The sequence below is a fragment of the Juglans microcarpa x Juglans regia genome, chromosome 7D, assembly GCF_004785595.1.
Source record: "Juglans microcarpa x Juglans regia isolate MS1-56 chromosome 7D, Jm3101_v1.0, whole genome shotgun sequence".
Lineage (NCBI taxonomy): Eukaryota > Viridiplantae > Streptophyta > Magnoliopsida > Fagales > Juglandaceae > Juglans > Juglans microcarpa x Juglans regia.
The window spans coordinates 3,031,453-3,059,174 of record NC_054606.1 but is presented as its reverse complement, the minus strand read 5'-3'; the positions used below and the strand labels follow the sequence as shown (position 1 = coordinate 3,059,174).

General features: G+C 37.7%; 2 protein-coding genes and 1 non-coding gene across 4 annotated transcripts; 2 read left to right on the top strand and 1 right to left on the bottom strand.

Moving 5' to 3' along the window:
* Nucleotides 1-215: 215 nt before the first annotated feature.
* Nucleotides 216-14,604, bottom strand: LOC121238589 (methionine aminopeptidase 1A). 2 transcript variants are annotated; one of them, XM_041135527.1, is made up of 16 exons: nt 14,306-14,604; nt 13,830-13,880; nt 13,327-13,512; nt 12,010-12,085; nt 11,657-11,704; nt 11,509-11,553; nt 5,299-5,398; nt 3,604-3,655; nt 3,465-3,506; nt 2,906-2,967; nt 2,724-2,822; nt 2,016-2,089; nt 1,848-1,917; nt 1,600-1,665; nt 1,430-1,518; nt 216-489 (listed from the first exon to the last, which is right to left on the bottom strand). In XM_041135527.1, exons 1-16 carry the CDS (start codon nt 14,371-14,373, stop codon nt 412-414), a joined length of 1,206 nt encoding a protein of 401 aa, XP_040991461.1. In that variant the 5' UTR covers nt 14,374-14,604; the 3' UTR covers nt 216-411. The 2 variants fall into 2 exon arrangements, with proteins under 2 accessions (XP_040991461.1, XP_040991462.1); XM_041135528.1 differs by lacking the exon at nt 216-489 and having other exon boundaries at nt 1,426-1,518; nt 1,577-1,665; nt 14,306-14,594.
* Nucleotides 14,605-14,703: 99 nt separating this feature from the next.
* On the top strand, nt 14,704-14,776 carry TRNAR-CCU. The gene has a single exon. It is a non-coding gene; the product is annotated as a tRNA-Arg (tRNA).
* An 8,985-nt stretch (nt 14,777-23,761) lies between these two features.
* LOC121238588 (pectinesterase 2) lies at nt 23,762-27,347 on the top strand. The gene is made up of 2 exons (XM_041135526.1): nt 23,762-24,712; nt 26,460-27,347. The coding sequence occupies exons 1-2, from the start codon at nt 23,863-23,865 to the stop codon at nt 27,146-27,148; spliced, it is 1,539 nt and encodes a 512-aa protein (XP_040991460.1). The 5' UTR covers nt 23,762-23,862; the 3' UTR covers nt 27,149-27,347.
* The last annotated feature ends 375 nt before the right edge of the window (nt 27,348-27,722 follow it).

Genomic DNA, 27,722 nt, shown 5'->3' with positions numbered 1-27,722 from the left:
TCGAATTTCACTACGAATTTAGTCGCATCTGTTGCATTGATCTAATGCGTGGGAGCTTCTTATCTTAATTTGTTCTAAGCTCAAGAGTAAAAAAGAATGTAGCTTGAGTCTTTGACCCTTCAGATTTAAAAAAAATCTTCATAAATGTTAGGAACATTTTTAGGTTCTATTATGTATGTAGAAAATAAAAAAGGGCAAGAAGGGTCATCAAGATGTGAAACACCAAAGCACACTTCTGCACCTTTCGCATCAATTTAAGGTATTTATGCAGTCAGTCGCAAACATCACTAGCGAAAAAGTAAAAAGTAATATGTCCTCAATGATTTGCGATAGTTTAGGGATGGTGTCATTGGGAGATGATTCGCTTGTATTGTATCCACTATCTGGCTTCACCACAGACAATCACCGATGTTATGCATTTAGCCAAGGAAACACACGAGGGGAGGAAGGCAATCGCGCTGTTAGAACCTCGACTCCGGTCTCTGTCACCTAAAGGAGGATAACAAGGAAAGTAAATATCGTTTGCTAAATCAAACACAACCGGTTGTCTGGTCAATATCTTACGAGAGCTTCAAGCATAACTGAGGTCATAAACATCAATACAGAGACCATGGTGAATGGTGATTCATCTACATACGCAACAAATCTTTTTTTTAAAGAAATACTGATCCATATCCTAAATTTATCATCCCCAGTCATACTTATTATATGGCACATGCTAGTGATTACCAAGTGTATGACGTATAAAGCCACGTACGTGTGACAAAGGATGGCATGATTTTAGGTGGAATATAGCATTGCACCTTTTTTTTTTTTTAATATTCTAATCACGGCATGTATGGTATTGAATGTTCATTTAATTCCTTGATATGCTCAGAGGTTAATCAAATTTATAACTCAAATCATAGAAACAATGTTAAAATTAAGCTAGGTAGTGCAGGACATCAGGCTAACTTCAAAAGATCAATCACCAGAATATTCCAGGCTAGTTTTTCAAGAGTTTGCATCAGCCATGGACATGTTAACATCCTACCGTGTAAACAATAACACATTTTGTCTTGTCTTCCTAGCATTTCTGAGTTAGAGAGTTTCAACCGAAACAATGGAATTGATTTACAAACTTAAACTACAGCCTCTCAAGGATTGTTGTGAGTGGTTCCTAAGATGAACGACTGACTTCAGAAGAAGTCGGGAATATCACACGCTAAGTATAAATTATCAACGATCATGTTTAACAGGTATGCATTTTCTCAAAGAGGGTGGGAGGTCATGGAGAAATATGGGCAGTGCACCCAAATCAAAATGATAGACTGTGGTCTAGTAGTAGTCTCAGATTATATGCTTCGAGGACCACTTCAAACCAATTACAGTAACATTGACCAACTTAACCCAATAACAATGCCAAAAGAAGCTGGAAATGTGCAGTTACCAAAAGGGTGTGCTCAAACTGAGCACTGCGTTTGCCATCAGCAGTGACAGCAGTCCATCCATCAGGCCACATCCGATCACGCCAAACCCCTATTCAGAACAGTTATTGAGATGTCACTAGCAGATAAATAATCAATTCAACTAGTACATATTTATATAATATGCAAATACCAGCGTTGATCATTGGTTCAATTGTAAAGGTTTGTCCAGCCTTCATCACACCAACGGCTTTATTTCCTGCTTGCGTTAAGGTCACTGATGCATAAATGAGGCAAGCAAAAAGTAATAGAACTTTTTTCACAGTATTATCAAAGAGTGCATTTGTTATACTCCACCGTTAATTTCCCATGAAAAGAATGAAGTAATTTAATACTATAAAAAATGTGGGGTTTAAAAAGCCACAGCTTAATTTAGGATACGTCCATAGTGTGGAATATTGGGTGCACAATGAAAGAGCTCTCCAATACCATGACCACAATATGATTTTACCTACTTGCGCAACAGAAATAGAGAAGAGTTTCCAAAGACCATCAGTCATATGATAGAATGAAAGATGCTTACAATTGCAGATCAGTGTTAAACATTACCACAGAAAGCCCCGACATTGAAGCATGACGATTAATGACCTCCCCAATTTCGCGGAATCGAACTCCAGGTTTCACTGATTTTGACAAAAAAAGCAGAAAACAAATTTTATATTTCAAGTCCTTAAAACTCAATACAAGATTGAAAGTCTTCAAATTATTATACTACAATAAATTCTGCAAATTTCAGATAAAACAGGAAGATATCAATAAAGCATGATAGTGACATTTTAACACTCTGCAAACTAGAGGTATATCCAGAACAAGGACAATTTGCATTATCCCATCCATAGAAGTGATCTACCAGTGACTCATGCATACTCCGTGTACTTGGGCTTTGCCTACTTCTATGAATAAAACTTCTTGATTACCTATCAAAAACATAAAAAAAAAAAGAAGAAGAAGAAGAAGAAGAAGAAGTGATCTGCCAGTGCAATGCACATGTGGGGCAGATATTATTGTGAAAAATCACAAGCTTAACTTCGACCAAATGGTTAAAGGTGGCAATGTCAAGTATAAATAAATAAACTTTTAAACACATAATCAGAGTCCGCATGGTGCCACCAAAATGTGAGAAGCTAACCAATAATGGTCAGTGCAGTGTACTTTCATTGGTTTTAAGTACTAGGGTCACCAACCAAAACAGCACTACAAACTCAGAGAGGTCACATACAGTTCAGAGATCACTTAACTGACATATCCAACACATACCAATAGATATTGCTTTCTCCAAGCACTCATATGTACACCGGACCAGCCGTTGAGACTCTTCATCAACATTACCCACAAAGTACGTTTCATTGAGATCACCTACATGATGAATCAACCATTGGTTAAATAAGGAGCTTCTTTGGAAATATAGAAATTCATAATACAAGTAAAAAGCTTCGTACCATGAACACCTTTGTAGTACACAGTCACATCCACATTAACAATATCACCATCCTCTAATGTCCTGCAGCAAATAGAATAGTATCTGGTGAGGAAAGTTTTCTCCAGGATTAACCTTGACGTTTATAGATACTGAAAACAAAAATATTAATAACTTGCAGAACTCATTATATTAACATAATCATGGCTCATTAGATCACACAAAAGGAAAGTACAGGCAAAAGCCCAGTTCTCGGATCCAACTAGAATCACTCTGAATGGAATAGAAAATGAGGTGACTTATATAACACGTAGCCCATACCTGAAATCCTAGAAGTTATCATTGCTGACTAAAAGCTCTAAACCTTTAACTGTTGGACAACTTAAATTATTGATGTTTTAATTTAGAATTATAGCATAATCTGATAACCCAAAACGAAAACATATCTGAAGCAAAGAATCGAGAATAGTGTTCAAACTTTGGTTTGGAGAGAGTGGCAGAGCTAACAATGTACATGAAGTAACTCATGACTAAAAAAGGACAATAACCCAATTTTTTAAGGAATTGGTTTGACAAAATACCTAGCATCTGGAATTCCATGGCAAATTACTTCATTAACTGACCTGCAACAAAGAGACAGGTTGAAGCAGATATACCTGATCAATACCATACCATCTTAAGAAAAGTAAAAAAAAAAAAAGTACACATAGAAGTACCTACGTGCAGCAAGACTTGGGGAAGAAATGATAATTGAGAGGAGATGGATATCCTCCTGCATTGACGTAGAATTTCAAGAAAGCACAATTTATTAATTATAGGCTAGAAATGCATGCTGCCATGATCTAGAACTCAAAAAAGCTGAAGATACAGCATCACCAATGGCCATGTAAATAAACAAATCACATTAAGGCATATGGTTTAACATGATTAGCAGAGTATAAGAAAGAATAGCTACCCTCAGTTTCTCTTTAGAATCTTACCTTAATATATATTTCTCCAAACATGCATAAAAAACCCTTTAAAGTGGTATAAGTACTGTCTTTCTTCTAATCCAAACCACCATAGAAAATAAGTTCATGGAAACCAATAAGCACCCCCGATGGTTAATTAAGAAATGAAAACTTTTTTGATCAGTGATTTAGAAATGAAAACTGACAACAATATGGCAGTCGCAAGCAGATATCAGTGTCTAACACAGCATCATGTGTCACTGTACCCCATGAAAATCACAGTTTACCATAAGTGGACCAGCATGGCAATTGGACTAAGTAACATAGACACAATTCTCTGGTTTGCTACAACTAAAATATAAGACAAGCAAGAAAACAAGTTAAAACCAGGAAAAATTCAGTAAAATTGATGGGTTTCGCATAACACCCCTCCAAGACCCATTGGCTCAACCAATTCTAGAGAGCAAGTGATGTGCATAAGTGTTTCGAAAGTTCAAATGTTTGCTGCCACCATGTATTAAACCCATTTCCGTTACTATGGCAATGAGTGCAACACATTAGGCTAAGGCCCCGTTTGGATACACAGTTGGTCTCATCTCATTCCATCTCATCTCAACATCTAAACACTCAAACACAAAACACTTTTCAATTTCTCTTTCATACTTATTCATCAAATCATTACAACTTTCTCAAACTTCCATATAAAACACAAAAAACAATTAAACTTTTTCAAATCCCAAAACAAAAATTATATTAAAAAATTATATTTAACAATATTTTAACTTTATAATATTTTTATTCAACTTTTTCTTTCCTTTCCCGAAACTCAATAAAAATCTTAACTCAAAACTGTTTCACGACTATTTACAAACAATCTCATTACTATTCACAAATTTCTCATATCATCTCATTTGACTATCCAAACGAGGCCTAAATCATTTTTTTTGTTTCTTCCTACCAAAACTTTTATACTCATGCCGATCTTTTCTTATCATACATACATACATATATATATATATTTTAAAAAAACTGAACTGTGAAAATAGGCCAGTGGTCTGAACGGGCTAGCCAGTAACCTAATCCCATGTGTTGATCTCTGGGTACTCACACTGACAAATATGGTACAAACAAATTAGTGTCTAATCAGCAAAAAGTTTAAATGTAACAATAGCAAACTCAATTCAAGAGACAAACAAGTTTATTGTACTCTCGTCATGTGGAATCTAGGCCATTACAGATTGCTTCCTATTCCCCTTGATTCTTCATCACTAAATCAACCCATCTGGTCATATATTGCACGCTTAAATGTAAAATTTGATCAAGAGTTTAAAAAGGAATAAAATTCTCTCTTATGAACTCCATGTGTGCTGAAGTGGTGCCTTTTGTGCTTATTAATTACTTACAAAGAAAACAGGAATAAGACTTAGTAAGTATTACTATATTCTGGAGAATGGAAAACCCATACCAGCTGCAATAGTTGCATCATGAACCACCCGATCGATCTCATCAGTTGTCACGCCAGGTCGAATTACATGAGCAGCTGCATCTAGAACTTCCCTTGCAATCTGAGAGTAATGGTTGTAAAACAGGAACTTCAGAATCTATGCCAATGAACAGAACTTACTAAATTTACCCCAGTTCCATCCCAAACCTTTTTTTTGATAAGTAATAATCTTTATTGATGTGAATGAAATTAGGCAGTGCCCAAGTACACAGGAAATATACTAAGAGAGGCACCTAATTACATTCTAATAGACTAGAAAGAAGATAAGAACTCATGAACATTCCCTCCCCTCAATACAATAGCAGAAAACCACTGGAAAATAGAGAATACAAAAAAGTTCCAGATTTCCCCCATTGCACGCTCCTTGTTATTAAAACATCTGTCATTCCTTTCCAACCATAAACACCACATTAAGCACAAAGGAATCATCCACCACACGGCTGCTAATTGGGCACTACTATGAGACCTATTCCAGCACGCTAATAGGTCCACCACACTCTTGGGCATAGCCCAACTTAGCCCAGCTCTACTAAGAATACCAGCCCAAAGCTCCCCAGCCACCTCACAATGTAAGAGCAAGTGATCTACCGATTCTCCACTTTTTTTACACATGTAGCACCACTCCATGATCACCATACCTCGTTTTCTTAAATTGTCAACCGTCAATATCTTCCCATGAGCAGCTGTCCAAGTGAAAAAAGCAACTTTAGAAGGCAATAACACCTTCCATATACTCTTCCATGGAAAGAAAGTGGGCTGTAGGACTGTCAACGCCTTATAGAAAGATTTAACAGTAAACTTCTCTTTCCTCGTGTGAGTCCACAACATACGGTCTCCCCCATTGACCCCTAGCTTTGCTGAATATAAGTAACTGTAAAACTCTGCCAGCTCTTCTAATTCCCAGTCCTGAGCATTTATTGTAAAAGTGACATTCCAAGTGACCATCCCATTGGCACGACATAGAACTTCGGAAACTGGAGCTTGCTGATTTCCAGCCAAATTAAAAGCACCTGGGAAAGCCAGGCAAAGAGGACTCTCCCCACTCCATACATCGAACCAAAAGCGGGTACGTGTTCCATCACCCACCTCAAACTTAAGATGTTTTTCAAAGGTATTCCACCCCTTCCTTATGAATTTCCACAGGCTTACTTCGTAAGTCCCCCTACCCTCCTTAGAGCACCATTCCCCCCACTCACAACCATACTTATGATCAATAACCTCTCTCCACAGCGAATTCCCTTCCTTATGATACCTCCACAGCCACTTCCCTAAGAGTGCCTTGTTGAAAACACACAAGTTTCGTACCCCTAACCCCCCATTCGCCAATGGACAGCTCACCCTTTGCCAACTCACAAGGTGAAATTTGGATTCCTCCCCCATACCACCCCACAAAAAAGCTCTAAACAACTTTTGTAACCGGTTTGCCACACCCACCGGTAATGGAAATAGAGAAAGATAGTAAGTGGGAAGGTTGGAAAGAGTGCTTTTAATAAGGGTTAATCTCCCCCTCTCAATAGATATAGCCGTTTCCATCCTGAAAGTCGTTGCTCAACCTTCTCTACCACCCCATCCCAAATGCTCTTTGCTTTGAAAGACGCCCCTAAGGGGAGTCCAAGATATGTCATAGGGAGAGAGGCAATTTTGCAACCTAGTAACTCCGCTAAAGAGGCTATATTGTTCACCTCCCCCACCGGAACCAGCTCCGACTTCCCCAAGTTCACCTTGAGTCCCGAAACAGCTTCAAAACACAACAAAACTGCCCTTAAAGCTTGAATCTGGCCACTTACAGCATCACAAAAAATGAGCGTATCATCTGCAAAGAGTAAATGCGAAATGGAGCTGGTATTACTATTGCTGTCCACTGAAAAACCAGCAAGAATTCCCCCCCTTACAGCAGCCTCCACATACGACTCAATGCCTCCATTACAATGACAAAAAGGAAAGGGGATAGTGGATCCCCTTGTCTCAAACCCCTGGAAGATTGAAAAAAACCACAAGGTCTTCCATTGACTAGGACCGAAAATCAAGCGGTTGAGAGACAATGTTTAATCCAAGCACACCATCTATCCCCAAAACCACATCTTCTAAGCATATAAAGGAGAAAATCCCAACATACATGGTCATAAGCTTTCTCCATATCGAGCTTGCAAAGAACCCCCGGGGTGCCCTCTCGCAACCGACTATCCAAGCACTCATTTGCTATCAACACTGAGTCCAGGATTTGCCGCCCTTTACAAATGCATTTTGAGGTTTGGAAATGAGTTTGTCCATAACCAAACTCATACGATTAGCTAACACCTTTGATATGATTTTATAAATCCCCCCTACCAAACTAATAGGCCGGAAGTCTTTCAATTCATATGCACCGGCTATTTTCGGAATGAGAGCAATGAAAGTAGCGTTTAGTGACTTCTCAAACTTTTGACTAGAATGAAAAGTATGGAAAATCTGCATCACTTCCTCCTTCACAATGTCCCAACTCTCCTGAAAGAAAGCCAAAGAGAAACCATCCGGACCGGGTGCTTTGTCTCTGCACATACTTTTCACCACGAGATGCACCTCCTCTTCATCAAAAGGCCTCTCCAACCATCCAGCTACATCCAAATCCAATTGAGCAAAGGGTAAACCATCTAGTTTGGGGCGCCATTCTTCTTTTTCAGCAAGGAGATCCTCATAATACTGCACTATGTGGTCTTGGATTTCTTCAGAAGAATGTAACACACTAGGACCAGAATGGAGTACTTCAATGGCATTGTTGCGCCTATGTGAATTAGCCACCTTGTGGAAAAACTTAGTACATTTATCCCCCTCCTTCAACCAAAGTGCCCTTGATTTTTGCCTCCAAGATATTTCTTCTAGCAACAATACTTTCTCAATTTCTGTCACCACCACTTTCTTCCATAATAAAGAGTCCGCATTAACTACCCCTTCCTCCAAAGCCTGCAGCTCATCCCAAAGGATATTTTTCTGCACTTCCGTATGTCTAAATTCTTCTTCATTCCACTTCATCAGGTCATACTTGAGAGCTTTAAGTCCCGCCACTATGAAACTAGGGGTACCCTCAAAAGAATAACTGTCCCACCAAACCTTTACCTTATCCGCAAATCCTTCAACTTCCATCCACATATTCTCAAATTTGAAGGAGCGTCTACCCCCACGAATACCACCACAATCAAGCAAAATTGGGAAATGATCGGAACAAACACGTGGCAGCCTTTTCTGACATAGGTCCGGAAAATGCGTCTCCCAAGAAAAGGAGACTAGAAATCTGTCCAGCCGGGACCCCCCTCGGCTATTGGACCAAGTGTAGGCCCCCCCAACCAGCGGAAGATCCACAAGATTCAGATCAAAGATCAACTCTGAAAAGGCTTCCATTGCCCCTGACGACGTAGAGGCCCCTGCCCTCTCACTAGGGAACCGAACAATATTAAAATTTCCGCAAAAAACCCAGGGTAAATCCCATAAGGAGTGAAGACCTACCAATTCCTCCCACAAAAAGCATCTATCTCTTTCTACATTGGGCCCATACACACACAACCACCCATCCTCAGTGTTCCTAAAAGATACAGCCATTGTGAATTTCCCCATGCAATTCTCGACCATCTCCACCACACGCTTATCCCACATTACCAACACCCCTCCCGAAGCCCCCGATGAGGGTAGAGAACACCACCCCACAAAGGAACAGCCCCACAAGCTTCGAATTATGTATCTACCAACGCCACACAACTTAGTCTCTTGAAGGCATACAATGTCAGCCTTCCAACTCCGAATGAGGGATCTAATACGGAGACGTTTATTCACGTCATTGATCCCCCTTACATTCCATGAGAGGATTTTAGGTTTCATTAAATAACGAAATGCCCTTACCCTTCAACCTCTCCCTCCCCACACTTCCCTCCTTGTTGTCGTAATTAATAGAGCATTTGAGACGTTTCAACTCCCGGTCCCGTTTCACTGCTGATTTCAGAACCGTAGGTCTCCCTGCCTCCATTGCAATCAACAGGGCCTTAAATTGTTCTTCATACCCAGCAAACGAAATTCCCACACACTCTTGAACTTCCTCTACTTTTTTTAACAGCCAATCGTCTGTTATATTGTACACTGGCTTTGGAGAAATAATACGTAATGGGATAGGACTTTCCAACTCATCCTTATCGCCCTCAAAGCCGCTGCCCATGAGCTGATCCGTTGGTTGGACCATAGAATCAGCCTCCTTCAACACCACTGACCCAGTGCCCCCATCGATCCCCCCTTCCATATCCTCCACCCACAAGTTCCGAGTGTTACACCCCTCATCCACCTCCCCATCCTCCAAAGTTTTCCCAACAGGCTCATCATTTTCGACCTCCACTACCTTCAGAGCCTCTTCCTCCACTTCCGCCAACATGGGCAGTACCTGAGCTACTCCTGAGCCTTCGACGGTGGTCGGCGACATGATCTGGGCGTACCCCGACGTCGCAGGGGCATCGGCTACCTCTGTCGCACCCATCATTGCAGGTCCCGAAATTAGATCCATGACCATCGCCCCTGAAACTTCACTCCCCAGTGGACAGAACTGTTGCAATAACGTCAGAGAGACCTCAGAGCCTCCGTCGCAACTTTCTGTGCTAGTTCTGATGAGTGAGCACCTCGACATCCTCCGTCAACCTCCATCGCACCTTTCTCCCCTGTTTCTCGGAGCTCTGCCACTGTTTCCAGCACCCCAGGTGACGACGGGAGACCCACCCCCTCTGACGGCGGCCCCTGGTCCATTGTCGGCGGTGGGTGTTGAGGCCCACCCGACGACGAAGGAGTTTCGGCCCTTGGAGGCCGACGTCTCCAAGCAGTCTCCACGGCCTGTCACTTGACAGGCTGGGCCTGTTGAGCCACGCAGGGGGCTTGCTGGGCCTGCTGGGCGTATCCTAGCCCATATGCAGAGTGGCCTTTCCCTTTGGAACAATCCAGCCCCAAGCCCAACTCCCTCCAATCCCCCTCCACAACACTGCGTTTCACTTTCTCCAAATTACTCTGCAGAGTACTAATTTGAGCCTGCATATCTGACAAGAGACGAACCATACCTTCCTTGTCAAGGCCATCACGTCCCCTACCATCCTCCCCACTACTCTGCACCCCAACCAAACCACCATCCCTCCCATGCATGTCAGGACTAGAGTCCAGTCTAACAGTACCTCTAGTAATGTCCAGATAACTTGGTTTCTGTAAAGCATCCATGCTGCCGCTGGAATGAGGCAGCACTGCCGTCGACTGGAGTTGTTGAGGCAGCACCTCCCTCAACACCTCCAACATCCTCCTCCATCCCGCTCCCTCACGATCCTCAGGAATGAAAATACAGTTCCGACGGCCCCCCTGTTTATATTCCACCAATGCCATGAATGCTCCTTGAGGATTGGAACATCGTTGAGCTATGAATCCCCTATCTCCTTCCCGATGAGCTGTGTAGAACTCTCTTCTCCTTAACTTCAAGCAGTCGTCCAGTGCCTTGATAAACCAACTTGTTGCAGCTGAACCCAAGTGCAGTTTTTTTACAAACTTCCAATCACGTTCAGTGATAAGCACCCCAGAACCATCCCTCACCACCACAAAAGACTTAAATTCACTGAAAACAACATTCGAAGCTATCTTCTTCCTATTCATACCCTCACCCATCTTTCCATCCCAAACCTTGCCTAAGAAGTACCAAAAAAATGTAGACAACTACAATAAGGAGCATTATTATTTTCACAGAAAATATTGAATTTGTGTTTTCAATATAGGCTCTTTAATTATTTTTACTCAAATCATCGAGTATGCTCTAACTATCCAAAAAAATCATTGACTATACTCACAAATAGAATCAGCAACAGAAGAAACCCAAGGGAAAATTAAAAATAAAAGTGAAAACTTTTGAACAATGTTCAAGAATTTTTGCAAAAATCATCTTCCTAGGATAGCCTTAGATGAGCCAGTGTTACCAGATTCACTATCCTACCCTCTGCAAAACACTAGAGATCATGCGACACCACTGTAACATGAGTAAGAGAATGCAGTAATATGTTACTATATGTGCATACAGTTGGCAATTAATGCATAGTTAAAGGAAGACCACGGATGAAAGAATGAGATGTCATACAATAATTGCTTGAATTATAGAACCTGCTCTTATAACATAAACTTACAAATAGAACTTACTTTGCAAGTCTCTCTCATTCTCTCAATTTGGTCCACGGTTTTGATCTTCAAAACAAATACATCAATTAGAAAGGAAAAAAAAGAAAAGAAAAGAGGCCCAAATTATAGCCATAACTAGACAACACTGAAAGAGTGAGTGCACGTGTACCTCAACGACATGCTGCAGATCACTATTGGGCTCAATTTTTGGGATACCCTACAAGTTAAATGGCAAGGAAAGTCGCATGAAAACTCCATCAAACACCATAGACGTGAGAGAGAGAAACAGAGAGGACTGTTCCTCAGAACTTTTGTGAGAAGAGAACAACAACAACACAGCTTAAGCATATTTCTTTTTCGATAAGTCAGTAAAGACAATGTCCATTTAAAATTTTTCTGTGTATCCATATTTGTTGATTGAAAATGCATTAGTGAGAGGCCAGGACACACGTGTATAGAAACTGATAAAGACATGTAAAAAAACAAATGATTCCAACTACAGAATAAGTAAAAATAACTCACATCAACTGCCCAGTCAGGATGCTCAATATGGGCTGGTACAGCACGTCTACCAGCTATTGGATATGGCCTTAGTGTCCTGAATAAGAACAGATAGTAATCATGGTTTGACAATAAAAAGAAATTAATATGCAAAGCAACAGGCATCAAGAAAATGATAGAAGCTAGAAATTTTTTTTTTTGATTGGTACGAGTGTCTGAGAACAAAGTCCCAACTAATTCTAGAGGTGCACAGGCCCTCGGCAAGGAGTTTCCTACAAGTGCATCTCGGGTAATTCAAGGGGAAGTTCCCCTAGTCCAATGGCCCCTAGAAATTGTTTGCACGCAAGAAGATTTGAACCTTAGACTCTAGGAAGCATACCACCAAGACCAAGGCTTTTAGCACTTGAGCCAACCCCTAGGGGTTAAAGCTAGAAAAAATCATACTTATTAAAAAAAACATATACTCATAAATGATATTAGGGTGGGAAAGTCGAATGACTACCAATAAGGTTCATAATAAGAACACGGCCCCAATAAAAGAATAGCTCCGAGCTGGTTCTTCCCCTATTCAAGATTGTTTTTGCTGCAGGCATACTTTTCCATCTTCAACCAATCATAATGGCACAATTTTCTATGCTTTTTCCCCAGCTATTATTAATCGGGCAGATGGTTGATATCAGTCCTAATATTTTAAATCAATCAAGGAAATCTTATGTCTATTTCTAATATTGCATTTATAGCCCTGAACATTTCTACAAAAGATTTTCATCATTGAAAAAGAGAGATCCCTATGATACCCCATATGATAAGAGTATGTGGTGTATGAGATCCCATATTGTTTGTGAATCAGAAGTTATAGCTCCTTATAAGATTCCAATGGGGGCTCCAATTGCATCATTGACTAGTCTTTTTAGAGTATAGGTCATGTGGTTTGGGCCTTCCATTTGGGTGTTATAAATAGTAGATTGTGACACTTCATATGACAATGATAAGGGTAGATGGTGTATGAGATTCCATGTTACTTGGGAAAGAGAAATTCTTGCTCTTTATAACGTTCTAATGAGCTCCAATTATATCAGTGACTAGTCATTTTGAAGTACAAGCCATGTGGTTTGGACTTTCCATAGGGGCGTTACATCCCCCCACCCAAAAATAAAGAAAAAAAAAATATGAAGAGGAAAAATAAAATGAGGAGGCGTAGGAATGAACCAAAGGTCCTGCAGAGACCAAAAAAGAAGAAATATCTAAATTAAAACCATCAGACATAAATGTCTGACTAAGATAAACAGAAGGGTAAGATATATCAATATGAAGGCAGCAAAAATCCTTGAGTAATACCCAGTCCAATCAAAATGGGGAAGTTTTGGTGTTCGAGCCTGTCCTTTCTTCAAGCAATATAGCCAACCTTCATTAAGTAAGTCTGAATTTTGTTCATGCGGAGTACCTGTCCCAAGTGAGGACAGCTTTGCCTTCAAATGCACTGATTTATGAGAGCTCCAAGAAGCCTTGAAACAATCCTGAGTGCTGTCAAGAAATAAATCATATGCGAACTGGAAAAAATAAAAAAGCATAGCTCACTCCAAATTTCAAAGACCAAATACAATTCAAGTTGTCATCCAAAGCCCAATGTGCGAACTATGATGAAGGAAGTTAAAAAGAAATCATTCTCCCTGTGTCCACACAGTATGTATAAAATTTAGTACACATAATGTGTTCTAGAAATATCTCCTTGATAGCCTAGGGCACGAACCATTCTGCCAGCTTCCTCAAGCAGTAAGATCAAATACATAATGCATATATTTGTCCAAATTGAAAACGCGAAGCAGGGAAAGATTACAAACCAGAAAGAAGCACCTTCACGAGGAAGCTTTAATTCCATGCACTTGGGACACCTACAAACGAAACAAATTGGATCCGAGACAGTGAGGCGAACATTCAACAACATCAAGAAAATTAATAGACCATCCTAAACCAGCTCTGGTACAGCCATGAACCTAACGTTGAGCAAAACGTTCGTGCGTTATGTGTGCAAATAGCTTACTTTTCAAGTTTCTCTACGTATTTTCTTCAGCACTACCATAAAAACCACAAACGGATAAGTTTCAATCAATTTTTAGACTTTTTCATTAACATCCTCAATTTATATCAATTCTCTCTAATAACAGAAATTCAGCGAAATACTTATTTTTTCGATAGGTAATTCAGCTAAATACTTATTATAGCAACAGAATCACATTTGATCAAGAAAGACAGAGAAAGAGATAATTTTTAATCCTTTTTTCAGTTGAGAAAACAGAAAAGCGAAAAATAAACATACTGAAGATGCGCAGGGTTGCCACATCGAGCGCAGGAGAGAGTAGTAGTAGTCGTCGTCGTCTCCGCCATCGAGCACTGGGTTTCCAAATTACAGTGGTTTTATGATTACCAGTAGAAAAAACGCAGAGTATTCGATCAGGTGTATAACTTGAAGTACCAAACTCGCAGAGAACCGTACGATACGATGATGTAAAAGGTCAAAAGCTTAGATTTTCACGGTTACAGAGGCACAGACAGAGGGAGAGGGCTAGGGTTCTCTCTGAAGAAAGAGAGAGGGAAAGGATGGGTTTCAATATTTATATTTAATTTTCTTTTAAAGATCATTTTATTTGGATTCATGACGTAAAAATTGTGGAAACAATTAAAATATTAAGTACTATAGCTTCAAAGCAAAGAGTTGCGCCTGTAGCTCAGTGGATAGAGCGTCTGTTTCCTAAGCAGAAAGTCGTAGGTTCGACCCCTACCTGGCGCGTCCTTTATTTGTATCCATGATTCTATATTCTTATTTTTTAGTTTAATTTAAAGACAAGGCATGAGATTATCAATTTACAAAATTGTGGGCTAAACATGGGTAGATGCTAAAGTTCGAAAAGCCTGAATTTGGCTGCTGGGCTTCAAAGTAAATGAGAATGTCTTATTTTGGGCCAGCCGGCGTTATTTCTAATACAATTCTGTTACAGGTACCCGCCGTTAGGTATCTGTTGCGGAATCGTGTAACCACGTCACATTTATATTATTATTTTAATATATATTAAAAAAAAACTCGATGACTAATCTGCAAATAAAGCGTGTATTGAAAAACCATTATATATTTCTCTCGATCTACTGTTCCTGCGAATCATATTTTTCCCAACACTTTCTCTGCCAGGCACGCTTTTCACCTACCTCAAATTCTAGCCCCTTGCAAAAGTCTCCATCTTGATCGAAAGTTTATGTTATTTTCAGGGAAACTTAGATCAATTTGGCTCTTGCAGAAGCTGTAAAGTACCAGAAAGTAGGTTATGTCGGCTTCAAGATCAGGTTTTTCTTTGTTCTGGTATTCCCGTTGGAACTTCTCGCAGGTTTTCCCCAATTCCCAAGCGCCAAACTCGTCCCTGTTTTGCATCTCAAAACTTTTCTTCATCCTCTTCATTCCTTGGCCATCTAAGCAACGGGCATCAACCATCTCGTCTTCGTGCCGTCGAAACTGCACCGCTGCGCTAGAAGCCGTTGTGCCGTTGAACCCCCATCTCGTTTTCATCCTCTTCATTTTCCTCCTCGTCGTGGGTATGAGCAGCTCTGTTTTATGTAGTTTTTTTTTTCTATTTGTCTATATCTTTAGCCACCCATTAGTACAGTTTTACCTTTCTGCAACCAACGACGGGTACCTAGTAAAATAGTTGGTTAAAATACTGGATTTTTATGGTGGTATTGGTTTGGTATTTGGCTTTGGTTCTGGTGGCGAAGCTTCTTCACTTGGGATGGGTACATTCTTCGCCTATAAAAATGAATGCAGAGAGATGGAAGCAGAGATGTGCTTTGTGTTGCGTCGAAGGAAAGGAAATCTGCAGTTGAAACGCAGGGAAGGGAATTTGCAAATGAAACGTAGCGTTTCATTTATCCACGTGGAGGCCCGTGTACGCGGGGGGTCCTCCTCCAGGGTGCAAATAGACTTTTTGTTTCTAATATAATAGGACTTTCATTCGAATTTTTCATCCTTCTAATAAAAGAATAAACTGATTTGGAACAAAAGAAAGCGAGAAATAGCTTTGCAACTTGCCATTGGGTCATGCATAATTTCTGACATTCGGTTTGGGTTGGATGTAGGCTTTTTCTTGGTACGGTTTGTTTGTGCTCAATCCAAGAGGCCCAAAAACGAAAGCCCAACTCACTGCCTTTAGATTAATGTTCGTCTTATTCCCTTTGGTAGAATAAATTAAGAATTAAATTCATCTATTTCCCATAGTATCAGAAAATATTTCAACTTAAGTCTTGACTCCTCGTGTTATTTTTATTTTAATTAAATATTTTGTTGAATATACTTATTAAGAGAGAATTTAACTTAATAACCCGTGCCTCTACCGTGTAGGCGTAGATAGATCGATTCGTAATATTGTTTAACATTATTCCTTTTTGAAAAAAAAAATCCATAAGGGTTAAATTACTAAAATGATTGATGGTAAATGTATAAGATTATTTTACATAAATATCATACGTACCAGATATGATATATACTTCCAACTAACAAAATTGCCAACTAATTTCAAAAGCTTATTTTATATATTTATAATTAAAGTGTCAACTTTTCAAGAATCCATATTGCTGTTGATAGGCATTATGAAAGCTGATTTTTCATGCCATCGTACGTAGTGGGTGGGGGGTTGATCTGGCGGCATGGCCGGGAAACGTAAACCAAGGAAGTACTTCAAGATCGAGCGTTAGATTCCAAAGTCAAACACAAAATTTAGTTGTTGGTGAGCTACCTGCTGCATGCATCCATGGTTTTGATTCTTCATTCTCGAATATTGGTTTAAAGTCCAAAGTCCAAACCAAATTAAGTTAATGTCTCTAGTTTTAATAGCAGTCAATAAGACGAAAGGTATGTACTCATGGTCGTATATATATATATATATAATAACAGTATTAACGACGTGATCATCAGATCAGCGATGATGTTCTTTAACTTTCCTTGTCTTTTTCTTGCTTTGAATGATAATGTCTGTTTCCATTACGTCAAAGCTGTCTTCGGGTCAAAACTAACGTCAGATAGCAGTGAATTTCCATATTTGTTAATTATACGTACTGTGAACATTTTTGGTGGGCTTTTATAAGCTGCTTAAGGAATAGGGTAAATCAAAATAATTTAAGAGCCGAAGTCGAGAGATTAATGCTTGGTTTGGTTATTAAAGATGAGATGAGACTTTTCAAATTTTTATATAAAATATAATAAATAATTTAATTTTTTTAAATTTTAAAATAAAAATTATATTAAAAAATTAATTTCTAACAATATTTTATTAAACTTTTATCTCATCTTTATAAACAAATAAGGCTATTAAAATCCCAGGAAAATACTGGTAATTCAATCAAATTAAATAATGTAATATTCTAGTTTTTGGCGGATATACATGCAGGCCGATCGAGGTAGTACTTCTATTTTATTAACAAATTAAGAATATATATATATATATATATATATATATATATATATTGGACTTATAATTTTGTTACACGATTAGTATTCAATTAAATTTTAAAAATGAATGCATGTTTTTACTCAAATTGGACTTCTCAAGAGCTTTTTCCCCCATGAAGGATCATCTGAAAATTAAAAGTTAAAGTTGAGATTGAATCATCGTTTGTTTTCACAAATGCTCACTCATATTGTTATAAATATGAGTTGAGATTAATGTTAAAAATTGAATAAAATATTATTAGAATATATTTTTTAATATAATTTTTGTTTTGAGATTTGAAAATGTTGAATTATTTATTTTATTTTATGTGGACATTTGATAAAATTGTAATGATTAGATTAGATAAGTTGAGAGGAGTTATAAAAATAAACGAGACTTAAGTATATGTAGTTTATACGAGGATGTAAATGATAATTTTTGGTGCCATTATTGTGTTCAATTATCATTGCTATATATATTTTGGACAATGCGAGGGTGTACACCAAATGTGCACCCAAATATGCACACTAATGTAAATGAGCTTTTTTGTTTTTGTTTTAAACATTTTTTAAACATTCTTAATCATTACGAAAAAATAAAATATAAATATAAATTCACTAATAATCACTTCTTTAACCGTTAAAAAAATAAAAAAATAAGAGTGGACATATTTGAAAATCATACTATCATTTTCCATATATTTTATCCACACAAATTAAAAATCACATCTAGCTTCATGATAAGATAAGATAGTGACAATTAGCTTTATTTTAGCATGACTAAATTTTCGTACTAGTCATTTGGGCAACCGTATTTTAGTTATAGAAAATTAAGGATTATGCATGCGTAGAATTACACACAATCGAATGGCCAATAGCCGAACGGCTAATCAGATAGACACGAATAATTGCTGATTATTCATGCCCTTAAGTCGAATTTTCAATGGAATTAGTTATTATTTTCCAGTATCATTGCCAAGTGGTTCGGCCTTATGTTCAACCAAGCCGGTTAAGGTTTCCCACTGGCAATATTTATGTGTAAATAGACATATAATTTTATCGAACATCATTTTCTTTGATTGTTATATATATATATATATATATATATATCTATATATATATAACTAGCGCCTATCCCTACACAAATTATAGTTACTTGATTTTTAATTTTATATTCCAACTTATTTTTGTTTTTTTATAAGAATCTTATACTAATATATATTATATCCTAATTAAGTGACATTAATTTTGTTTGACCTTAATTTCATTCTGGCTTCTGTAGTTTTATATGAGATAGATTAGGCATGCATGCATGGAATTGGGCGTTCTCTGACAGTCCGGTCAGAACCACACCTTATATATATATATATATATACACATCATGTATACGTATATAAAATTAGATGATTTTTTTTTTTCTTTGAGAAAGATCAGAGAATTTTTTGGTAGGTAAAAGGTGTTGGATTAATATTGAAAAGGTTTGCATGCACGAGATAAACCTGCATGCAAGGGCCGAGTTCCATCTGGACCAAATTCTAGAGCATATATATTCTTTTGTTGACCGATGACGTTTCGAGCATTTCAATTTATAATATTCTTCAAGACAACGTAAAGCTGGATTAGTTCAGTTAATTATTTTCTCTTATTTTTTTTCTTTCTTTGAGTTTTGGGGGGAGGTTGAAATTAGATTCAAATGTTGCATGCAGAACATAAACGAGTCATGCTCCAACGCAAGCCCTAGCTAGCTAGGTTTGGTGATCACCTGATTTTCAAATATATATTAAGATAACGTAATGCATACATATTATTACTAATCAAACAGCGTTGACAAGTGGATCGAATTCTAGTTATAAGGTAGGCCGCATTTTTATTTAATGAGTTAGCAAATTATTTAGAAATGCATGGTCAAGCTGTTTGAAACATTTTGATAAAAATAGATCAACTTTTTTATCTAGTCTATTAATATAAAGCAAACATATATATATATATATATATAGTGTGTGTATATATATATATATATATATATATATATATATGTTTTGGACAATTTTTAGCCACAAATTAATTAATTAGAACACGTACGTTGCAGCCACATGTAGATCTAACTACCAAAGCTAAGTATTTAGGATTTTCTTTGACAATTATATATACCTACATGACTAGATTTCATGATCATCATTTTTTTTAAAATTTTTAAAACCGACAATTTAGAAATAATTGTAGAGATTGAGGAATATATATATATATATATATATATATATATATATAGCACTAATAAGGAAGTGGCAACTAGCTAGCTGGAAAGTACGAAGGAAGACATGACTAGAGAAATAACTAATTCATGATTGAAAAGCAGTGGTTCTACCAATCACTACACCTAGAGGGGGTGAATAAGTGTATTCCAATTTTGATCGTCTTTTCAATATTAGAAACAAATAAACAGTTAATCAATGGACCAAAACAATTAACACAATGATTTTGGTCACGAAATGGAAACTCATTTGAAGAACTTCTTCAAATTCTAAAACCACTCCGGGTGTAAGGTATCACCTAAAATCCACTATAGAAAAAGTTTATTACAACCAATTTAGAGACACTCACAAAACCTTTGTAGTTCCTAAACTTGGCTTGCAACATCACGAATGACCCACTCGATCTCTACACGCATGTAATGTCGGAACTCCGACCTTCTATAGCTTTCCACGAGAACCTCTCGATCTCTGCATCACAGCAGCTCCGGAAACCTTCTGGCCAACAACACGTCCATTTCAATGGACTTTGAATGAGATTTTATCTTGAGTGTGGTGTGGTGGATATGTGTTTATCCAAGAGAGATTCACAAGGTGAGAAATAGGTTTCTCTCTTTGGCTCTTGAAACACTTAGGATTTTTCTCTATTTTTCCACACCTCAGAACAGAATTGATCTGTTCTATTTATAGTCCCAGCAAGTCACGGCGCTCAAAACATGAATCTTTAGGTTGTCTTGAACATTGGCTCGAGCGAGGTGTCGAGCGAAGGTCGAGCGCACGTTATCTTCTGAAACCGCTCGAGCGAGGTGTCGAGCGAAGGTCGAGCGAACGTCTCTGGATGAGTTCTGCTCGCGCGCAACATCGAGAGCACATCGAGCGAACCACTCTGGATGGGTTCTGCTCGAGCGCCACGTCAAGCTCACCTCGAGCGAACCACTCTGTTTGGGTTCCGCTCGAGCGCTTAGTCGAGCGCACATCGAGCGAACCACTCTGGATGGGTTCTGCTCGAGCGTTACGTCAAGCTCACCTCGAGCGAACCACTCTGCCTGGGTTCCGCTCGAGCGCTAAGTCGAGCTCACCTCGAGCGAACCACTCTGCCTGGTTCCGCTCGAGCGCCAGGTCGAGCGCCCATCGAGCAAACCTCTCTGGAAGATTCCGCTCGAGCGCCAGTCGAGCGCCAGTCGAGCCATGTTGAGCACACTTCAATCTTTTTCATGTACCAATGCATCAACACTTGTTACAACTCAACTTTACATAGGTTTTCACAAGAATATGCCAATTAACTCATTTTTCCCTCAACAATGATCATGTCAAAGACAAAAACACTGTTCCTACTAAAAAGGGAAGACACACCTTCTGTTGGAGAATTTAAAAGGAGTACTTCTGGTGTTCAAGTTTGAAGTTTAATCTCAATTCTTGCCAGATCATGATCATGTTCTTTATAACTATATATAAATATATATCTTATAAAATATCTTTTAGATTGATACATGAATTACTTATTAAATCTGTGTCTCGATCCATGCAGTACTTAGCGTTGATCCAAAAGGATTAACTTAATTAATTATCTGTCCTTAAATAAATTGTATCCAAAATTAAAGTGCACAAAGAATTAGGCACTGCAATTTTGAGGGATGCAGACAGATCATGGTATCAAGCTATATATAGCTAATTTTCTTTTAAGCAATAACTACGTATAACGTACGTAGTACCATTAATGGGAGTTTAAATTTGATTACAAAAGAAAAAAGAAAAAGAGAAACGTATTAATAAAACAATGTTAAGGTTTTCAAAATCCAATTAATACATCATGACCTTGTCATCCCGAATTGTACGTACATTCCTTATCGATCACCATATATAATGTCTTTATCCGTGTGTGGCATTAATTTAACCTCATATATATGATGGTTGTTTATACCTGGTGACATCTAATAATAAAATTAAGCCTATACTAGTTTTACATTAAACTTCGCCTATGAAATCAGCTCAATAAGTCAACCTAAACTTGAAGACATGATTACCAATAAGGTGAGACCAAATAAGCACGTACGCTAGCTATCAACAATATTCTAATGAGCAGATTAATGCAGACAATAATTCATCACTCACCCGACACGCGGCTTATTTATATATAATATTAACGTCAAGTCTCACGAACTATACACATATTAAAAAGAAAAGCACAACCTGCACATAAAAAATGACGAAGATCGATGCATATTCAGTCAAAAAGAAAGCAAACAATTATTACCATTCAAATGGAATAATCATGTACATGAGTATGTGACGCGTGACGCGGCATGCAGCAGCTCTTATAAGAGGATTTTATCTACGTATGGTACGTATAAAATGAAGATACAATATAGCAAACTGTATTATCTGATTATTTTTTGTGCTCTCAAGGGAGACATATATATATATATATATATATATATATATATATATGCACTCCGAAGGAATTAAGGAGTTTGTACATGCATGGGCCTTATGCCTAGCTAGCTAGACCAAATTAAGGATCATCGAGTCTTCATTAATAAACATTACCAATTAGGAATTTGAGTTTTTTTTTTTTTTCCTTAATTTGTATCATTTAAAAAATAAAGTAAAAATGCATGTATAATTATTGATATTTGAAGAATTGAAGAATTATACAAGGCCCTTAGTCAAAGAAAATAAAAAGGAATAGGCAGGTAGAGTTGCAGACCTGTATATATATATATAAAGACAATTATATTAATATAAAGCTAATTCATCATCATGCGCGCACCTCCATTCTTACTTGTCTATATATGAGTCTTAATTAACCTAAGGGAATGAAATCGATTTGGATTTTGCCATGGACCAAAGCCACCCAGTTCAACATTCGAAAGTTCAATGGAAAATTAGAGCCCTAACCATATAGTTTAGACGCGCATCGTGATCGATCATCAGTGGCTGGTTTAATTTGATGTGATCTAATATTGACTAGTGTGTGTGTATATATATATATATATATATATATATATATATATAGAGAGAGAGAGAGAGAGAGAGAGAGAGAGAAAGAGAGAGAGAGAGTTCTAGAAATTGATAATTGTCAAAGAGTTTCAGCTTTAAACTCATGTTTTAATAATTTGGGGGAAAATACGATCTTTTCCGATTCATGAATCCAAAAGTCGTCCAGCTTTCGTTATAATTAGTTCATGATAATAAGTACGTACTGATCATCTAGAGTACCTAGTATTAATGGGCATGCAATAATTCGAATATATATATATATATTATACAATATTCCAATAATTTAAAAAAATAAGTACTAATTAGCTAGGAATTAAGAAATTATTTTGGTAAGTTCAGTTGATCGATAACATACATCCTAATCCGGCACGCTAGCTAGCTATTGATTGTTGCGTGTATATCTATGGGTCATCAGCAAGCTGTTTCATGCCTCCAACCATATTGTGACATAATTTTCAGGTCAACATATATAAAGTTAGAGTCAAAATTATTTATTTTTTATTTTATAGAAAATAACATCAACAATATTAATTGCAAATCAATATAGTGTACGTACGTGCTATAAAAAGTTGCATCATGTCGGCAGATGTTATTTCAGCTCATAAAATTTAAAATGGTAATTTTAGCGTATGATCGATCTTAATTTTCTTTCGGATCATGACGTGGCACATGCAAGTCCCACAACGTGCATTAGGGATGAGGGCAAACAAATTAATTAAAATTAATTAATTGGGATATATAAGACCGCATGATAAGATCAGCTAGCTAGCTAGAGGAAACGCTAGTAGAAAGATCGAATTTTCGGATCTCCTGAAAATTAAGAATGCCCCCCTCCCCCCAATTAATTAATTAATGTTGCGTGCTATAATTAACGTGACGTTTAGAAAATATATGGAATTATTTAAAAAAAAATAGGGAAAAGATTAATACGGGAATTAATAACAAATTAGAGGTTGTGATCAATAATGCCACGGACAGTAACCCAACTTATTTCAACGGGTACTACTGATTCCTGATCTTCTATATAAGTAGCCCTTTGGGGGACATGAAGCCTACACAAACCCCCAAAATCCCTCTCGATATCGTCCCATTACTTAAGCACATCTATCTATTGTTTATTTAAACAATCGATCCAATACCTATCGAAAGGCCAACATGAATATTATGGCACTTCGAGTATTCGTCACACTTTTATTTTTGCCAACAATTTTTTGCTACTCTTCAGAAGATGTGAAAAAATGGTGCAGCCAAACCCCACACCCTCAGCCGTGTGAGTATTTCTTAACCCATAAGCCCAGCCATATCCCCATACATCAAAAGTCCGATTTCCTCAAGATTTCAAAGCAACTAGCCCTTGAACGTACCCTCAAAGCCAAAAGCAACGTGCTTTCACTAGGCACCAAGTGCCGGAACGCTCTCGAAAAGGCTGCATGGAATGATTGTCTTGAGCTCTATGAGCACACCATTCTCCGGCTTAACTACACTGTAGACCCTGGCACCAAGTGCACTAAAACTGATGCTCAAACATGGCTCAGCACTGCTCTGACCAACCTCGAGACGTGCCGAGCCGGGTTCCTTGAGCTTGGGGTCTCCGACTATATCTTTCCCTTGATGTCCAACAATGTTTCCAAGTTAATCAGCAACGTTTTGGCTACCAACAATGTTCCGTATTCTGAGCCAGAGTATAAAGATGGGTTCCCAACTTGGGTCAAGGGCGGGGACCGGAAACTCCTGCAATCTTCTTCTCCGGCATCTCAGGCCAACATCGTTGTGGCCAAAGATGGGTCGGGGAATTATCAGACGATACAGGAGGCGATAACCGCAGCGTCGAAGCGATCGGGAAGTGGGAGGTATGTGATATACGTGAAGCAAGGGACGTACAAAGAAAACGTTCAGATAAATCTGAACAACATTATGTTGGTGGGAGATGGCATGGGAAAGACCATAGTCACAGGGAGCAAAAGTGTTGGCGGAGGTTCTACAACTTTCAACTCAGCCACTGTTGGTAAGCAAATTCAATTAATTTACTTCGGTAATTAATTAATTAATTAATTAGAAGTTGTGTGCTGGATAATTTGGATTCGTCCTGGTCATGAAAAATTATATAGTTTAAAGCTAATTGGGTATCACCTAAAATATTAATTTAGAGAATCTCTACGAGAGAGACGAAAGATGTGGAACTAGATACGTTCAAAAAGATGCATGAAAGCAACTCACGCAAGAAATTAAGCAGTGATTTTTTGGGATCACTACTAATTAAACCCGAAATTCTTGTAATACGATGATTTGCTGTGTTAACTGACCTATTTGAAATTGAATTCGGCATATATACGTAACGCAACTGGCATGGGTTCTTCATCATGAGTGGATAATAAGGAATTAAGTGAGATCATGATTTGTGGAATAATCTGAATTTGAGATGCTAAAATATTATTTGTTGACGATGCATGATGATCCTTTCAGGTCTCTGATATCCGCGAGGTCTTCATGTACTTGTTTAGGTAGCTGTATCTTGCTAGGATTGGTTTCTTATCATAATTATCTTGTTTTATTTTGGGTATTATGATCACCTTCGGATTTCTAGATTGGACAAAAGGAAATTTCATTTAATGTCACCATGAAAATTGATTTTAGAATTTAAGGAGTACTTAATTAAAGAATGGGGACCATGATTCATGATCTACATATATATAGTTTTGATCATATTTTATAGAGTTATTCTATTCTCAAGTTGATGTGTAGAGCATATCACTCACATTATATAAATAATAAGATTTAATTTGTAAGATTTGAATTTTAAAATTTTTATCTTCTAAATCAAATTAAGTCACGTAAGCATCGATCTTAAAATAGTAGCACTCTTTTATAAATTTACACGATATGACCATTTTTGGAGTTGAACATATTGGAATTATATATGGCATCAATGTTCTAAAATAATGGAAAGTGTTATAGTCACAAAAATAACTCACAAACTGATATGATTTCATATGATACGTTAGAACTATTTTATAACAAAAGTAAATTTACAATCTAACGTATGTAACATATCAAATCATGTCAATTTATAAATTCGTGACTAAATCATTTTTCTTAAAATAATACCAATTGGGGCATATATAGTTGGTTGCACAGGACTAGAGGTATTTCTTCGTAAAAAGACGGCAGCTTTAATTTATTGATTATTACCCTGCAGATTTTTCTTCATGGAAGTCGACAGTTTATAATTTTTAACCATTTAAAATTAGTAAATGAGACCGATGGGTAGAATTTTTTATGGCTGGGTTTTAAGTATTACTTCGAAGATCAAAATTACCTGGGCAATAGATTATAGTATATGCAAGTGCTGTACGTCTGTAATTGGTCAAAAAAGTCGAAGACGTGTCTAGCCATGCATGTCATCTACCAAATGACAAGATTAACCCAGTTTGAACTTCTTTGTAGCTCATGGACCAGACAGTCTGTATCTACAAATTAATCTTGGATGGTCCTCTGGCAACCAATAGGGCTCCATTAATTTGCTAATTTGAAGAAAGGAAAACATATATATCATTAAAAAATTGGTGCAAGTCTTTAGGTATGGCCCGCCTGGAGAAAGTTTCAAGGTTTGATTTTTGTGGCTTAAGATCAAGTGCAGTTATCTTAAAGGTGGCCATCATAGATTGCTTTGTCTAATCAAGATTTTGGGCTAAATTTAATTAAGATATATCATTGGTTTGACATAAAAAAAAATGTTTGTTTGGAACTTGCAGCTGTGGTGGGAGACGGATTCATCGCCCGAGATATCACATTCCAGAATACTGCCGGAGCAGCAAATCATCAGGCCGTGGCTCTGCGTTCAGGGTCCGATCTCTCAGTATTTTACAAGTGCAGCTTTGAAGGGTATCAAGACACTCTCTATGTGCATTCCGAGAGGCAATTCTATAGGGAATGTGACATATATGGCACGGTGGACTTTATCTTTGGCAATGCGGCTGTTGTTCTGCAAAACTGCAACATTTACGCACGTTATCCTCCAAACAAGACCAATACTATCACTGCACAAGGAAGGACAGATCCTAACCAAAACACTGGGATTTCCATTCACGCTAGCAGAGTCACGGCTGCTTCTGATTTAAAATCTTCCCAAAGCTCTGTCAATACATACCTAGGGAGGCCATGGCAGAAGTATTCACGCACAGTTTTCATGAAAACGTACCTAGACAGTTTGATTGACCCTGCTGGATGGATGGAATGGAGCGGTGATTTTGCCCTCGAGACATTGTACTATGGGGAGTATGCCAACACAGGGCCTGGCTCCTCGACCGCCAATAGGGTCAATTGGCCTGGTTATCATGTCATTACTAGTGCATCCACAGCTGCCCAATTCACCGTCGCAAACTTCATCGGTGGCGGTTCTTGGTTGCCGGCTACCAACGTGCCTTACACGTCTGGTCTCTAGTTTATTTCTTTACAAAGAAATTGTCGTTGCCTTCAAATTTATAATTAATAATTTGAATTGGTTATTAAATGTACTTTAATTTGCAATAGCCAGGTAGCAGCTAGCTAGAGAGGTTCTACATGATCGGTTCCTCCTGTGATAATTAAATGCAGATTCATGTTGTCCAAAAACCAAAATAAGGAATATAAATTTGAGCATATATATAATAAATATTTACATCGTTGTGTCATATTCGATCGTAGCTACTGTTTCATTTCATTTATAAGTAATAGCAAAGTGTTAATATATATACAAGTTGTAATCTTAATTTTCGCCCTTTTTGATGAGGTCATGAACTTATAAGTTGCAAATCGATTGAGCAAGTGGCAATATGGCTGGGAAATATTTTATGGACAAGCTGAGAATAATTGAACTGTTTCGTGCGTAAGTGTGTGTGTGTGTATATATATATATATATATATATATATATAATAGCAGTTGCTAATAATTAAATAATTAATTGCTTATAATTAGTCTCAAACCCTTTTGGAAGGGACAAAAACACCTGTGTTCTCCCCGTGGAACACAGTAGTAC